Source organism: Globicephala melas, chromosome 3, assembly GCF_963455315.2.
Source record: "Globicephala melas chromosome 3, mGloMel1.2, whole genome shotgun sequence".
Classification (NCBI taxonomy): domain Eukaryota; kingdom Metazoa; phylum Chordata; class Mammalia; order Artiodactyla; family Delphinidae; genus Globicephala; species Globicephala melas.
The window spans coordinates 161,706,204-161,722,234 of record NC_083316.1 but is presented as its reverse complement, the minus strand read 5'-3'; the positions used below and the strand labels follow the sequence as shown (position 1 = coordinate 161,722,234).

The 16,031-nt window shown below is 49.1% G+C and overlaps 2 protein-coding genes across 7 annotated transcripts in view; one reads left to right on the top strand and one right to left on the bottom strand.

The window, feature by feature from the left end:
* The first annotated feature begins 475 nt into the window (after positions 1–475).
* On the top strand, positions 476–13,988 carry SYCE2 (synaptonemal complex central element protein 2). Of its 2 annotated transcripts, none has more exons than XM_030879924.2 (5): positions 476–506; positions 1,127–1,242; positions 10,880–11,090; positions 12,412–12,600; positions 13,716–13,988. In XM_030879924.2, exons 1-5 carry the CDS (start codon positions 492–494, stop codon positions 13,761–13,763), a joined length of 579 nt encoding a protein of 192 aa, XP_030735784.1. In that variant the 5' UTR covers positions 476–491; the 3' UTR covers positions 13,764–13,988. The 2 variants fall into 2 exon arrangements, with proteins under 2 accessions (XP_030735784.1, XP_030735782.1); XM_030879922.2 differs by having other exon boundaries at positions 484–506; positions 1,109–1,242.
* The window catches only part of GCDH (glutaryl-CoA dehydrogenase), a 16,744-nt gene continuing 12,588 nt past the window's right edge, over positions 11,876–16,031 (bottom strand). For 2 of the 5 annotated variants that reach the window (XM_060297018.1, XM_060297017.1), the window contains exons 10-11: positions 15,668–15,793; positions 14,609–15,378 (exon numbers count right to left, since the gene is read on the bottom strand). In XM_060297018.1, the coding sequence (XP_060153001.1) occupies positions 15,114–15,378; positions 15,668–15,793 (391 nt within the window). In that variant the 3' untranslated portion in view covers positions 14,609–15,113. Of the gene's footprint in view, positions 13,632–14,608; positions 15,379–15,667; positions 15,794–16,031 lie in introns of those variants that run through there. The other 3 variants (XR_009563549.2, XM_030879919.2, XM_060297019.1) reach the window with 3 other exon arrangements.

The window sequence follows — 16,031 nt, the reverse complement described above, 5'->3', positions numbered from 1 at the left end:
ATTACTACTCTTATTATTAAGGGGTATGGGCCCAACCCTTAAGGGCCAGGCCCCCATGCTTTCAAGGAGCTTCTGGTTTTGGAGTGCAGGTAACTGATTCAAGATGGTAACTGCATAAACTTTTTCACTGAGGGCAATAGGTCGCAATCAAGGGACAGCAAAGGTCAGAATTTTTTATTGGAAAGACCTCCGGGCAGAGCAGATGAACGGTTGTCCCCATTCCCCTACTGACCTTGGGCCCTGGAACCTCACACATGCGCACACGCGCGCTCAGAGACCACAGGCTCCTCCCGGCGGTGCCGGCTGCGCGCGCAGCCCCTAGACAGCCCAACCGCCACTTAACGGCCGTCCCCGCCCCGCTGCGCGCTCAAGTTCCCAGAAAGAGGCGGGGCCAGGAGTGCGCACCGCTGCCCATCTTGGGAGCGGGCCATTCCGGGGGCGGGGGAGGCGCGTGCGCAGAGGGCGCAAACAAGAAGGCGGGAAAAGACGGAATGGAGCGGCAGGGAGTACGCTGCGCTTGTTTCCATCGCGCGGGCGGCGGGAGGCGGGCTGACGGGCAGGGAATGGCAGCGATCTTGGGCTTCCCCGACGAACCAGAGCCCTGCCGTTTGTCTCCTGCCATCGCGGCCCCTCCTCGCCCGACTGGGCTCCGATTTCCTGACTGACCTACTGGGCCCTGACTAACCGACTGATAGTGTGACTGACGCACTGACAGCCCAGGCAGGACCGACTTCCACGCATGGCGAGTGGCAGGAGTAGGGTAGAGAGAGACTCAGATATCCACGCGCCTCACCCGTTTTTCTTCTTCTTTTCTCCTACCTCTTTTCCCTCCTTGAAGGCCTTGAGCCGACTCGCACACCAGTTAGCCCAGGCCCCCAGCACCCCATCCGGAGCACCTGTCCTCACCCCGGCCCCTTCAGGTCTCCCCACCTCAGTCCTCCTGTGCTCCAGGCACAGGATCCCCGCGGTCCTCGTGGTGCCCGTCCCAGCACCCCCCGTCTCTTCTGCGGGTCCCCAACATGCCGCATCGGCAGACAGAGGTGCCCAGGGTTGACGGGGCGGGAGCAGGGGGATCTGACTGCTTCTCACCCTCCTTCGACCTCTCAAGCGCTGGCCGTGCTCACAGGTGGACATGCCCCAGACAGAGTGCAAGGACCAGGAGCCACAGCTGTTGGGAGAGAGCCAGGAGCAGCAGCAAGGCGAGGAGAGCCGCGAAGAGGAGTCTGGTCGAGGGCCAGCTAGGTGAGGAAGAACCCGGCCCATCGACTCCAAACAGACCCCTGAGTCCCTCTCATTCACCCTTTTCTTCCGCAAGACCCTACCAGTGTCTACTCTTGTCGCATTTGTTGCACATACTCGTCCAGCATCTCCCGTGTGCCTGGGATGGAAGTGCTGGGGACACAGCAGTGAGGTGACGTTCTAGGAGAACGTCTATAAACTTGGGAATATGCAGTAGTCAGGGGATGCTAAGTGCTCTGAGGAAAAAAATAGGGAGGGAGTGACAGGTGACCCGTTTATTTATTTATTTTTAAGTTGATAAAATACATTTTGTTTATTCTGATGCAAAGCCAGTCTAAATCAGCTAAGTCTAAATTATAAAATAAGCTTTTAACAACTAGGAAACAACTTTTATATATATATGCATTAGCCAGTCTAAATTAATCCAGCCAAGTATTGCTTTGAAGAGGCCCTTAGATACCTGGAGTTAATTTGAAAATGAAGAAAAAATTGCTTAAGAACATCATATAGCAGTTCCTGTTCAAGAGAGCTGTGTATTGGGGTGGCCAAAAAGTTTGTTCGAGTGTTCCATAAAATGGTCAGAAAAAACCCGAACGAACTTTTGGGCCAACCCAGTATGATGCCTGTGAACTCCCCTCCTCCCAAGAGGCTACAGCTACATATGGAAAAATTTCCTCTTATAAAAACCTAAAGGCTGGGTTTCCCTGGTGGCGCAGTGGTTGGGAGTCCGCCTGCCGATACAGGGGACACGGATTCGTGCCCCGGTCCGGGAAGATCCCACATGCCGCGGAGCGGCTGGGCCCGTGAGCCATGGCCGCTGAGCCTGCGCGTCCGGAGCCTGTGCTCCGCAACGGGAGAGGCCACAGCAGTGAGAGGCCCGCGTACCGCAAAAAAACAAACAAACAAACAAAAAACCTAAAGGCTGGCTGAGTAATAACTACACATTAGACAAATGAGAAGAAAATCACATCAAAGTGGGTAGGAAAGGCTAGGAAACAATCTCACCATATACCCTACCCCCAGTGCGGTGTCCCACAAGCAGGAGGGAACTCAGACCCTGGAGCTTCTCCCTGAGGACTGAAGGGTTCAAACCCACTCCTCAGGCATTTCAACTTTTTTTGAAGAGGTGAATTGTTGCACCTGAGACCATATGGCCTGCAAAGCAGAAGACTTCCTATCTGGCCCTTTATAGAAGTTTGTAGCCCTCTGGACTAAAAGGCTCCCTCTAGCTGCTGTGTAGAGAATAGATTATTGAGGGCGGGATTGGAAGCAGGGAGGCCAGTGATTAGGCAATTGGAATAATTTATGTGCAAGATGACCCTAACTTGACCCAGGGTGGATCCATGTAGGTGATGAGAAGTGGTCAGATTCTGGATAGATTTAAGAAGATAGAACTAACATAAACTGCTAGGGGATTCGATGTTGGAGTGAGAGAAAGAGTAGTGTCATGGATGACTTTAAAAAGACGTTGTTGTCTTGCACATTTATTCACCAAGTATTTATCAAGGGTCTTCTTTACCCAAACACTGTTTTAGATGCTAGGGATACAATAGTGAACAAATCAGAATTCCTGCTCTCTTGGAGCTGACTTTCTTTCACTTAGTAATACACACTTAGTAATTTACACAATGTACCCCAGTTTATTTATCTACTCGCCTATTGAAGGACATCTTGGTTGCTTCCAAGTTTTAGAATTATGAATAAAGTTGCTATAAACATTCATATGCAGGTTTTGTGTGGATGTAAATTTTCAGCTCCTTTGGGTAAATACCAAGGAACACAATTGTTAGATCATATGGTAAGAGTATTTTTAGTTTCGTAAGAAACTACCAAAATGTCTTCCGAAGTGGCTGAACCATTTTACGTCCCTGTCTTCAATGAATGAGAGCTCCTGTTTCTCCACATCCTCACCAGCATTTTGTGTTGTCAGTGTCTTGGATTTTCCCCATTCTAACAGGCAGTAGTGGTATCATTGTGTTGATTTGCAGCTTCTTTACGAAGTATGAAGTTGAACATCTTTTCATATGCTTGTTTGACATCTGTATATCTTTTTTGGTGAGGTATCTGTTCAGACCTTTTGCTTATTTTTAAATTGGATTTTTTGTTTTCTTATTGCTGAGTTTCAAGAGTTTTTTATATATTTTGGGTGTCAGTCCTTTATCTGATTTGTGTTTTGTAAAGATTTGCCCCCAATCTGAGACCTGTCTTTTCATTCTCTTAATGGTGTCTTTTGCAGAGTAGAAGTTTTAAATTTTAATAAAGTCCAACTAACCAATTTTTTCTTTTGATATTGTATCTAAGAAGTCACCACCAAACCCAAAGCCATCTAGATTTTCTCCTATGATATCTTCTAGGAGTTTTATAGTTTTGTATTTTAATTTAGGGATATCTATTTTGAGAAAAATTTTGTGAAACGTACAAGGTCTGTGTCCAACTTTACTTTTTTTGTATGTGGATGTCCAGTTGTTCCAACACCATTTGTTGAAAAGACTCTCCTTTCTCCACTGAATTTTCTTTGTTCCTTTGTCAAAGATAAGTTGACTATATATGTGTGGGTCTATTTCTGGGCTCTCTATTCTGTTCCATTGACCTATTTTCTATTCTTTCACCGGTACCACACTATCTGGATCGCTGCAGCTTTATAGTAAGTCTTGAAATCAAGTAGCATCAGTCTTCCAACTTCATTCTTCTTTAATATTGTGTTGGCTATCCTGGGTCTATTGCCAAGCTGCCTTTCTAAAAGGTAGATAATTTTTTTAAAAATGTGATTTCACTTGGTGGCAAGTGCTGTGAAGAAACAAAACAGAGAAGGAGCAACTAGAGTGACAGGGAGTTTAGAGTAGCTGGAGATCGCTAAGGAGGTCACATGAGGAGGAGCCAGCCAGGAGGTGCCCAGGACTCCAAACATTCCAGGCAGAGGGAGCTGCAAGTAGCAAGTCCCTGAGGCAGGAGCAGGCCGGGTGTGTTCAAAAAACAGTGGGAAGGCCAGCATGTCAGTCATTGTGATTGGCAGCAGTGACACCCAGGGTACACTGACAGACATGCTCATACACTCCCAGTGCTTCCATCTGACAGGAAAGGCATATACTGAACAAGTACTGACACGGAGGAGCTCAGGTAGCTAGGAAAATGTTTCCCTTGTGGGCAGGGGAGTGAGTGCCAGAGGGGGACTCAGCACAGGCTAGGTTGCAGGGCATTTTGTCAGCTGTGGACTTGATCCTAAGGATTTTTTTTTTTTTTGGTAACAGCTTTATTGAGATATAATTCATATACCATACACTTCACTTACTTAAAATGTACAATTCAATTGTTTTTAGTACATTCACAGAGCTCTGCAACCATTACCACAGTCAACTTTTTAACGTTTTCATTGCCCTGAAATAATCCTTTGACCCCTTAGCCATCACCTCCCAGTCCCTGCATCCTTCCCAGTCCCTGGCAACCACAACTCTACTTTCTGTCTCTACAGATTTGCCTCTGCTGGATATTTCATATAAGTAGAATCATACAATTATGTGGTCCTTTGTGACTGGCTTCTTTCACTGAGCATAATGTGTTCAGGGTTCATCCATGTTGTTGTAACATGTATCAGAACTTCATTCCTCTGTGTGGCTGAATAATATTCTATATTATGGATGCACCACGTTTTATTTATCCATTCGTCAGCTGATGGAAATTTGGGTTGTTTCTGCTCTTTGGCTCTTGTGAGTAATGCTGCTATGAACACCCGTGTACAAGTTTTCATTTCTCTTGGGTAGATACCTAGGTGGGGAATGGCTGGGTCATAGAAGTAACATGCTCAGGTTCCTGTTAAAAAAAGACACCGGCTGCTCTGTGAAGAATAGGTGGGAGGGGGCATGAGTGGAGCTGGGAGATAGGTGGGAGGCTTCTTCAGGGGTGGCATCTAGCAGGGCAGATGGAGAGAAGATGAGGGGGGTCATTTAGTGAGGCATGAGGAAGGTGATGAGCTGAGGATGTCTCCCAGCTGCAGTGTGCTGGAGCCAGCTCCTGCCCGCAAGAGCCAGTTCTACACATCACTTCCCAACCTGGCATTTAGCAACTTCATGTTAGTAGCTTGAAATTGGCTATAGTGGGAGTCTCCGCACCATGGAAACTGGCAGACACTACAAATCAAGGCTTCCCCTGCCACTCCTGCTCCCCGCTTTCTGGCTTGGGGCAGTTTCCAGCTGGCAGAAGCACAAGTTGTATTTTGCCCTTGTTGAGTCTGAGGTGACCAGAGAAATACACATGAATGCGTCCAAGATAGGGGTTGGACTTTCTGATGCAGAATTTGGGGCGGGGGGGGGCAGGGGCTGGAGATGGTGCTGCTTCAGTGAAGGAGCTCACCTGGGGATAGAATGAGGCTCAGGACAGGGCGCCCGAGGACTGCACCACGCACGAAGCCAGCTTCCTCTTGCCTCCCAGATTCCTCAGTTGTAAACCAGACCGCAGGGCGGAATGGTTTCCAGGTGTGTGCAGTCAATTGGAGACCAGAAAAAAAAAGAATAATTGAAGTAGTTTGATAACACCTTCCTGCAAATAGTATGTTTAGACTGGGATCTAAGTGGTGAGGAGACACAGACAATTGCGAATCATTGAGAGACTTCGAGGAGTTCCAAAAGAGCTTTGGGCTGAGAAGCAGATGGATTAGGACCAGTGCAAGGACCAGTTAATAGATCCAGCAGCAGACTCTCAGTGACGTGATTAAAATGTGAGCACATTTCAGGCGAGAAGAGCAGAGGGTGAAAGGAATGGGCTCCGCAGCTTCGATTCAAACCTTCCCCCTTCCTGGCTGTACTTCAGCAAAACATCGTTTCGCCCAAGCGCCAAAGATTCTGTTGTGTTCCTCCTTGAATGTTTAATGAGCTTTCCTCCCCTCCTGGGACTGCCGCCTGCGGTGGTCATAAGTGGCTGGCGGATTGTTTACTTGTGTATCTGTTAGAGGCCATGGAGGGAGGGCCCCACCAGCGGGTGGCTCTGGCTCACACGCCTGCCAATCACAGCTTTACCTGGAGCGAACAGATGGTCTCTTCGCTTAAACCCATTTCCTCCGCAGTTCCCGGGCCCCCTGCCAGCCTGAGCTCTTCTCGGGAACTAGGTCCTAATCCTCAAAGCCGAATTAGGTACTCCTTAGAAGGACAGACCGTCATAGATGAGCGGAGGGATGTGTTCACAGCCCCCATCCCGACCCCCTACTGCCCTACCCCGTGCACACGCGGCCTACTGTGTTGAGCTGACTTCCATTCCCTGGCTTCCATCCAGGGTTGGGCAACAGAGGCAGGCCCGGGAATGGGGGGAAGCCGGTGGAGAGGACATGGTGCATTTTGTTTATTAAAGTTAATTGGTGAATGCAGGCCCAGGGAAGCCTATGATTCATTAGCATCCTGATTATATGCAGCTGCTGAGTATTAGAAAAATGAAATGGAAAGGAATAAATCCCCAAAGGAGAGGTTGGGGAAAATCAAGAAGCTCTCTGCAGACATCTGATGCAGGCCTTTGTCCCATAACGAAATGTGAGTGAGCTGAATTCCACTGATTTTTCACCATTTGTGTAGCTGCCACGAAGACCAGTTCCAGCTTTATCCCTTGAACTTGAAAAAGGAGCAACTCTGAACAGTTAGCAGCTCAAGCAGGTTGTGAGCAATTACACAAAAAGAAGCACCTGGTTCTATCATTGATTTTAATTTCAGAATCCTATACTGTTGGGACAACAAAGCAACTTTGGGTGCAAAGTGGCTTAAGAGCAAGAATGTTACATCTGGCTCTGGCTCCAGCAGCAGTTCATTCATTTAGGTATTCGGCAAATAGTTGTGATGCCTTTGGCATGAAGGCAATGCAGCCCCTGCCCAGAGTGTGCATGGCGCCTGGGGGGAGTCTAGTGTACAAACTGGCAGTGTTGTGATTAGAAAGCAAAGGTGAGGTAAGGATGCTCCAAACGTTGCCTCGTGAAGTTGACAGAAAGGAAAAATCGTTTTGGGCAAAGGCTGATGAGTTTGGTGAAATTGTGGAAAGTTTCAAGTTGCTGGGAGTGGAGTCTGAAAAGAGAAGGTGGAGGCCAGGGCCCTGGAAAGCCTTGTGTGCTGTGCTAGGGAATTTACTTGCTTCTGCAGCTGATAGGGGCTCTTGTAGGCTGTGGAGCAGAAGTGGGACATCAGATTGCGGTTATAAGGTCACTAGGGCCCAGGTGAGAATGATAAGCATGGGGTTGTGAATGGTTGGGTGGCGAGGAGGGGATAGATTTGGGAGAAATTAAGGAGGTGGAAATGAAAGGATTCTGTGACAGGATTTGGAAGGACAGAGAGAAGCCAGGCTCCAGGCTGACTGCTAAGTTTCTGGCTTGGGAACCAGGTGGCTTTTGGTGTCATTCAATGAAATGAGGAGGGAGGACAGCATTGGGCTGGTGTGCAGTTTTTTTTGCTGTTGTTTTTTTTTGGCCGCACTGCCCTGCATGTGGGATCTTAGTTCCTCGACCAGGGATCCCCTGCATTGGAAGCGTGGAGTCTTTTTTTTTTTTTTAAATATATTTATTTATTTATGGCTGCATTGGGCTTTCTCTAGTTGCGGCGAGCAGGAGCTACTCTTCATTGCGGTGTGTGGGCTTCTCACTGTGGTGGCTTCTCTTGTTGCGGAGCACGGGCTCTAGGTGCGCGGGCTTCAGTAGTTGTGGCGCATGATCTTAGTTGCTCCATGGCACGTGGGATCTTCCCAGACCAGGGCTCGAACCCGTGTCCCCTGCATTGGCAGGCGGATTCTTAACCACTGCACCACCAGGGAAGTCCTGGAAGCATGAAGTCTTAACCACTGGACCGCCAGGGAAGTCCCTGGTGTGCAAATTTAGAGGAGTTTGAAATGCCTCTGGGACAGCCAAGTGGAATGGGCCTGGGGATAGTCAGGTACCTTGTTGGGAGCTCAGAAGTTTGGGAGAAGGCTTCCCTGGTGACGCAGTGGTTAAGAATCCGCCTGCCAATGTAGGGGACACGGGTTCGAGCCCTGGTCCGGAAGATCCCACACGCCGCAGAGCAATTAAGCCCGTGTGCCACAACTACTGAGCCTGCGCTCTACAGCCCGCAAGCCACAACTACTGAAGCCGGCATGCCAGAACTACTGAAGCCCATGCATCTAGAGCCTGTGCTCCGCAACAAGAGAAGCCACCACAGCGAGAAGCCTGCGCAATGCAACGAAGATTAGCCCCCGCTCACCGCAATTAGAGAAAGCCCACGTGCAGCAAAGAAGACCCAACACAGCCAAAAATAAAATAAAATAAATAAATTTATTTAAAAAAAAAGAAGAAGTTTGGGAGACATGAAAGCATGGATGGTAATGAAAACCCTTGCTAGTCATTCATTCTTTTATTTGATGCACTTTTATTATTCTTCCCATGAGAGGTAGGTACCGGGGACAGCAAAACATTTTTAACAAGAATGCCCAGGGAGACTTTAGTTGGTCTGTTGTTTTCTAGCTGACATGAGGCTTTGCTATAAAATGTCTGCCTTAATCAGAGGCACGCTTTCTCATCTTGACAAATGCACTGAACACAAGTGTCTGGCTTTGGAGGCAGATGAACTTGCATGCTTTGTGTGAAGCCAGAGGAGGGAGGACTAGATCAGTATCCTTCACTCATTCAGCAAACAGTGGAGGACTTACTATGTGCTGGATGCTGGGAATGCAGAGATAAATGGGGAGATAAGGGTGTGAACAGTGACAAGCATAGGTCATAGGCGGCTTTGAGATGCCGTGGTCTGGGCTAGGTCTCACAGTCAGAGAGCAAATGCAAAGGCCCAGGGGCAAGGAAACTTCTGGTAAGGAATACACGAGGACAAGGACACAGCCAGTGTCTCAGGCCTGAGGACTTTTGTGTCAGTGAGAGCCTGGCTCTCATGCACCCAGGTTTCACTGTGCTTGCATCCTGGGCCAAAATGAAGAGCTCAGGCAGTCGGGGAGAAGTCAAAAAAATAGTTGTATGGAGGAAGCATCCAAAAATCAAGACGTGTTTTTCTAAGTAGCTGTGCCTGCCTTGCAGTCATGGCTGACTTTATGGTTGTGTGTGAATTGGTGTGTTGAGGAACTGCTGTGTTGGCACCTCTGAGTCAGCCATTCAGAGCTGGAAGCACCTCAGGGGGCGAGGAGGAAACAGAACTTTGGGGGAAGCAGGACACAGGCTGGGGGTCAGGCCAACTGGGCGCCACACCCAGCTCTGCACGGACTGGCTGGTGATCCTGAGAAAGTGACACAACCACGCTGAGCCTGTGTCCTCAGATATGAGGTAAAGATGATGGGGATAGACCCCAAAGCGTGGTTGTGAGGATGCAGCAAGATGAGGCATGTAGTTTAGCATGGTGCATGGCAGATAAAGCAAAGAAATGGCCAAAAAAAAAGCAACTTACCTTAAACATTTTAGCTTAATTTAAAACACCAATGGGTCTGCTGATCAGATTGCAACATTTTTCTTTTTTTTGCATAAACATCATTCATAATGCATTACCCACAATTTCCACTTTTGTGTTTTTATAGCGGAGCAAAAACTTACAGGCCTTGACAAAGCGATCTGTATGCAGAATCCTAGATTTTTATGTTCTTGGTCCCAATATATAGCTGTCTCCCCCACACTTGATTTAATAGTTATGTTTTATTAGGGTCACCTTTATTCATTCCATTTAGCTTTATTAGACACCTGTCCCTTTTTCACATGTCACTAGCTAACACGATATTTAATGAATTGCATAATTATAGCCGTGTACAGTGTGGGACAAACATAACTAACTCTTTTGAGGGGTATTTTTTAAATTTTTATTTTTTAACATAACTACCTCTTTTTTTTAAATTTTATTTATTTATTTTTGGCTGTGTTGGGTCTTCGCTACTGCGCGCAGGCTTTCTCTAGTTGCGGTGAGTGGGGGCTACTCTTCGTTGCAGTGCACGGGCTTCTCATTGAGGTGGCTTCTCATTGCGGAGCAGGGGCTCTAGGCGTGCGGGCTTCAGTAGTTGTGGCACGCAGGCTCAGTAGTTGTGGCTCACGCACAGGCTCAGTAATTGTGGCACACGGGCTTAGTTGCTCCACGGCATGTGGGATCTTCCCCCACCAGGGCTCGAACCCGTGTCCCCTGCATTGGCAGGCGGATTCTTAACCACTGCGCCACCAGGGAAGCCCCCCATAACTACCTCTTGACAGGCCACCTTACCTGATGGGAGCAGAGACACGCAGGTACACTAGCCCCAGGTGGTCTGCATGCTCCTATGAGCATCACTAAGTAGGTTTAGAAAGGGATGGAAAGGGATTCAGCAGGCTGGTGACAGGAAGATCATCTAAGAAAGCATCTAAACTATTTTTAATATTATTGATGCTCATTTCAAAGCAGCAAGTTGGTGTAATAAAACGACTGTGGGCTTTGCAGTCAGGCAGATCTTCTTGTTCGGGAACCTTGGGCAGATTTCGTTTGTGCTCCTGGGTCTGTTTTCACAGTTATAAGATGGGATGCCATCCCTGCCTCTCAGGGGTGGGGTGGGGGTGTATGTGTGAATGAAATAAAAAGTGTCACCCACGAGAGACACACAACACAGGTTCTCCTCCCACCACAGAGCTAATTCAGATCAGCCACTGTCAACAGAGTTTGGCACTGATCTCAGTTTCCTATACTTTCAGAAGTCAGGTTTCTAGCCCCTCTAGTGCCACCTCCAGTGCCAACCGCCAGCTGATGATGCTGGAAGGGAAGTCAGGACCCTACTTCTCCTCTCTGGACTCGAGCATCGACATCCTGAAGAAGAGGGCCCAGGAGTTGATCGAAAATATCAACGAGAGCAGGCAGAAGGACCATGCCCTCATGACCAACTTCAGAGACAGCCTCAGGATCAAGGTGACGGATTTCCCCCTACATACTGCCAAGCCCCAGTGAAAGGGGAGGGGGTTCTTTATGTAAAAAGTGAAAGGGGAGGGAATGAACCACAGTTATGTTCCCAGCATGGTGCTAGGCAATTTGCATGCAGTACCTCATTTCACCCTTACAACAATCCTGCAAAGAGATTGGACCCATTTTGTAGATGGGAAAAGTAAGGTTTGGAAATAATTTGCCTAAGTGAGAGAACCAGGATAAGAAGCCAAGGTTCATCTGCACCCACAGCCCAGGCCCTTACTTCATGCCAGGACTAATGGCTGTGGCAGGAGGGCATTGAGGCATAACCTGCATTGTCACACCCATTTGTCCTCCAGAAGTTGAATGATTTGTGACAGGAGAGTGGAGGTCCCTGGACATGGCTGGGGCTTATGTCTAACAAAGCCTGATGTTATGTTCAGGTCTGGTGTTAATGGTTGTCCCCGCCGATGCTTCTTCAGAACGCGTAATGGGTCCTGTGAGCTGGACAGCTTGTGGATTCCACGTCATCTCTCAATGACAGGCTGACTTTTTTCCCTGCCCCCCACCATCCCTACCTACCTTGTACATAGAAAATTTAGAGAGTAGAGAAAAATATAACATAGCAGAAAAAATATAAAAACACCCTGATACCACCACCCAGAAGCCACTTTGTTGCACGTTTTCTTCCAGTCTCTGTTCTATGTACTTTCCTCCTAACCTGGTTGAGCTTATACTATATACATACTTTTGCAACTTGTTTTTTTTAAATATTTATTTTATTTTATTTATTTATTTTCCTTTTTTTTTTTTTGGCTGCTTTGGGTCTTAGTCACGGCACACGGGATCTTTGCTGAGGCACGCGGGATCTTTTTCCTTACGGCACGCGGTCTGCTCAGGTTTCTCTCTAGTTGCGGCGCGCAGTCTTCTCTCTAGCTGTGGTGTGAGGGTTTTCCTCTCTCTAGTTGTGGTGTGTGGGCTCTGCGGCACACAGGCTCTCTAGTTGAGGTGTGGGAGCTCAATAGTTGTGGCACGCGGGCTTAGTTGCCGCACGGCATGTGGGATCTTAGTTCCCCGCCCGACCAGGGATTGGGCCCGCGTCCCCTGCACTGGAAGGCGGATTCTTTACCACTGGACCACCAGGGAATTCTCGCACCTTGCTTTTTAAAAAGAAAAACTTAACATATAGGCAATTTCACCTCCAGTCACAGGAGTTGTTTTTACCACTTTTATAAGATAAATTGCAGAAATCTTAAAGAGCCAGCTAGAACAAATGTCTTGTGATGCCTCTTGTTTGACTTTCCAAGAACATCTTATTCTTTCAAAGGTTTCAGACCTGACAGAGAAGCTAGAGGAGAGGATGTATCAGATTTATAATCACCACAACAAGATCATTCAGGAAAAGCTCCAAGAGTTCACCCAAAAAATGGCAAAAATCAGTCACCTGGAAACAGAGCTCAAAGAAGTGTGCCACAGCGTGGAGACCATGTACAAAGACCTGTGCGGCCAGCCTGAGGTAGGACTGAACTCACGCATGCACATGGGTGCCGCCAGAGGAACGAGAGTTGTAGCAGCTAAGGTGAAAGTAAATGTCAACAGAGAACAAGGACATTAGCACCACCGGGCCCTAAACCCCACAGGGGCCACTATTACTGCAAAAGCCCTGGGGCTCTTGCCATTCCACTTGTGGCGCCGTGCTCCCCTGTAATGTGGGGAGTCCGAACTGAGAAGCTGGACCGTTATTTCCCACACTGTGCGTCAGCTCTGTGGTGACAGAAAGGACAAAGTCCCCTCTGCCCTCAGCCCTGAGCCCTGGCAGTGCCTAACCGGGTTTATTTATTACAGCCGAGCCCAAAACTCAGGCATGGGTCACTCTGGGGCAGGGGAAATCCCCACCAGGTCCCAGCGCGCTTCACAGCCCCGACACATGTTCCTTTCTCCTGTGACTGAAATAACTTCTCGGTGGTTACAAGTAACTGTGGTCCAACACTGTGGGCTCAGACACGCAGACTCTTTATTATTCTCTCTTTCCCCCTCATTCTGCTCCAACGTCCAGCATAAGGCACTTACCCTAAGATGGGAGGGTCAGAGGGCGCAGAGTAAACTCTTGCTGTGTGGAGGGGGTAGTTTGCGTAGTCAGACACCAGGTGGGTCTCACAAGTTGCTTCCACGTCACTCTCCTTCCCTCTCCCTGCTCCCCTGTCAAAGGGAGCTTCTGTTCCAAGGTGAGTGGATTCTGTTCCCATCCACAGTTAAAACTGGATTGAGAAACTCAGTACAGACAGTCCCATCTTCTTTTTTAAGGAACACATTTGAATGACTTCAAAAGGGAAATTTTGATATTTAAAAATCAGCGTCTCTCACTTCCCACCAGAAGAAATGGCTCCATCTGCCACCTCCCTGACTAAGCTCAGAGCGCAGTATCTCCCTGGGAAGGGGTTTGGTACCATCCGGGCTCGCAGGTGAAGTGGGTTCACTTGCTGGCTGTGAACGCCTGGATCCCTGTGATTGCCCTTCCGAGGATCAGAGCATGGATGTCATGAGTGCCTGGGCAAGACAAATGCAGAGTTGGTTTGGAGTCTTAACAGCTTACAACTTCCCTTTAAAGTCAATCTTCATGTCTCCCCACAGGCTACTACTTTGGAAGAAGAACAGACCCACAAAGACAGCGAATGCTGACAGCTGCCAGGAGAGCCCCCTTAGTGGCAGCCACCAAGGGAAGGCTCAGAGGCCACCATTCTGGCCATGCCGAGAAAATTGTTTTTCAGAGTTCTGTAATGCATCTTGGCAAAAACCGACTGACCAACCAACCCAAAGCTCCTTGTGCCAGGCCCAAAACTGCAGCGAGTCCAGCCCCCACCATGGGCCAAGCTTTGGTGCTCCCCGATTCACCCAACCCCAACCCCAAACAGTTGATTAAACATTTGATTTTCAACCCAGCCATGCTTTCTTCCCACAGAGGTGGAAAGAGCTGATGAGCTCTGCAGAAATGGATCAGGCCCTTTCTCACTCACAGGAGGAATGGGAAAGCAAACATCAGACAGTTAGTTGCCTGTCCCAGATGATCCCCCATCCTAGAGCCACCGCCCCACGCCCCACATTCCACATCCCATCCCACATCCACATGTCTAAGTAATACTTTACAGCCCGCAGTGTTCTCATTTGCTCTTCCTCAGCTTCCAGAGGTGGAAGGCAGAGATTATGGCCTCCCTTTTATGGAGCAAAATAATTCTATTTTCTTCCTAAAGTGCAAATCTGACCCTGTCCCTCCCCTGCGTAAAACTATCTGAAGGTGCCCTCTGCTTGTCGTCTGGGTCATTGTCATGCCTGTAGAAACCCCCCACCCCCAGCCCTCCTTCTTGCTGTTTCTGCAATGTCCCATCCAGAATACCACATGGATACTATTTCACCATCTCTGCCCAGGGAGCTCCTACACCTCCCTCAAGGCTTAACATGGTCCCACTTTCTCCCTAAGAGATTGAGTGCCTGTTACAGCTCCCTCTAGTTCTGTGTGACTCACACTGGAATTGTACACCTCTTTTCTTTTTTTTTTTTGGCCGCACCACAGCTTGTGGGGTTTTAGTTCCCCAACCAGGGATTGAACCCAGGCCACCGCAGTGAAAAGGCCAAGTCCTAACCACTGGACCGCCAGGGAATTCCCCACATCTCTTTTTAATTATCTTTTTCTATGTCTGTCTTCCCATGAGGCAAGGGTTTCTGGGCCCCATGTGAGTCACAACTAGTTGTCAGGTGCAAACACCACAGCCTGCAAATGATTTACCTTTTCTCTTTTTTTCTCACATAAAATGGAGTGGTGATTCCTGTGTGTAGCTGCATTCTCACTCCCTTGCATCCACCAGCTCCCTGGGCATTAATGCCCCACTCTGGGAATGCCTGTGGAAGCCATAAGCAGGCTTGGGAACATCCCTCCCCTGGAGCATAATGGAGGAAAGGACTGGGAGGGTTTACTTCCACGGTCCCAGTATGGGCCACTCCAGATGAGGGACACAGGGTGGGACTTGCCCCAGGTCATGCTGCCGACTGGTGACAGCTGGGAGTAGGACTTGTGTCTGCTGTCCTCTTCCCCAGACGTGAGGCCACTGTGAACCCCACCCCAGGGATCCGGCCCCCACCTTCATACGTGTTCACGGCCTCCAGGTTCATGGCATGCCGGATCACGTGATACTCATCAGAAATCCCATTCCCTCCCAGCATGTCTCGGGCTTGGCGGGCAATGTCCAGGGCCTTCCCACAGTTATTCCTCTTCAGCAGGGAGATCATTTCCGGGTTGGCCCTGGGAACAGCACAGACGTGTAACAAGCATTGGATTATAAAGAACTGACCCTGCTTTGGGCATCCAGGCATCCCTACACCCTGGACAAACCCAGCTGGGGAGGAGGGTTACCGTCACAGCAACAGACACAGCTCCTAATGAGGGAGAGGCAGGAAGGGATGGGTCCCAAGGGGCCACCAGGCAGGAAGGACCTCTCTCTCCAGGGCCAGCTGCCACCATGCCCAGAAGGGGCACTGGGTCCTCCCACCACAGCTGCCTCTCACTTCCTCCCCAAACACACAGCCCCTACTTGTCTTGATCCTTCAAGCGGCCGAGCTGCAGGCAGGCATGAAGGCCCAGCGTGATCTCGGTGAGCATGTCCGCCAGCTTCTTCTGAATCAGTTGGTTCTTGGCCAGTGGGACACCAAACTGGATCCTATGTGGTCAGAGTCAGGGTAAGTACAAGGAGGGCCCACTCCCCAGTCCTGTCCCAGGGCCTTCCCATGCTGCCTCAGCCCCCATGCAGCTCACTCTGGCCCTATTGTTGACTGAGCCCCTCACTGCTCAGAAGGACTTCCTCGGCCATTTCACAGAGCAAGGAACTTAGGTCTTGTGGGTGGGGGCCAGGGGTGGGGGGGGTAAGAGATGGAACCCAAGCCCCCACGCACCCCCCC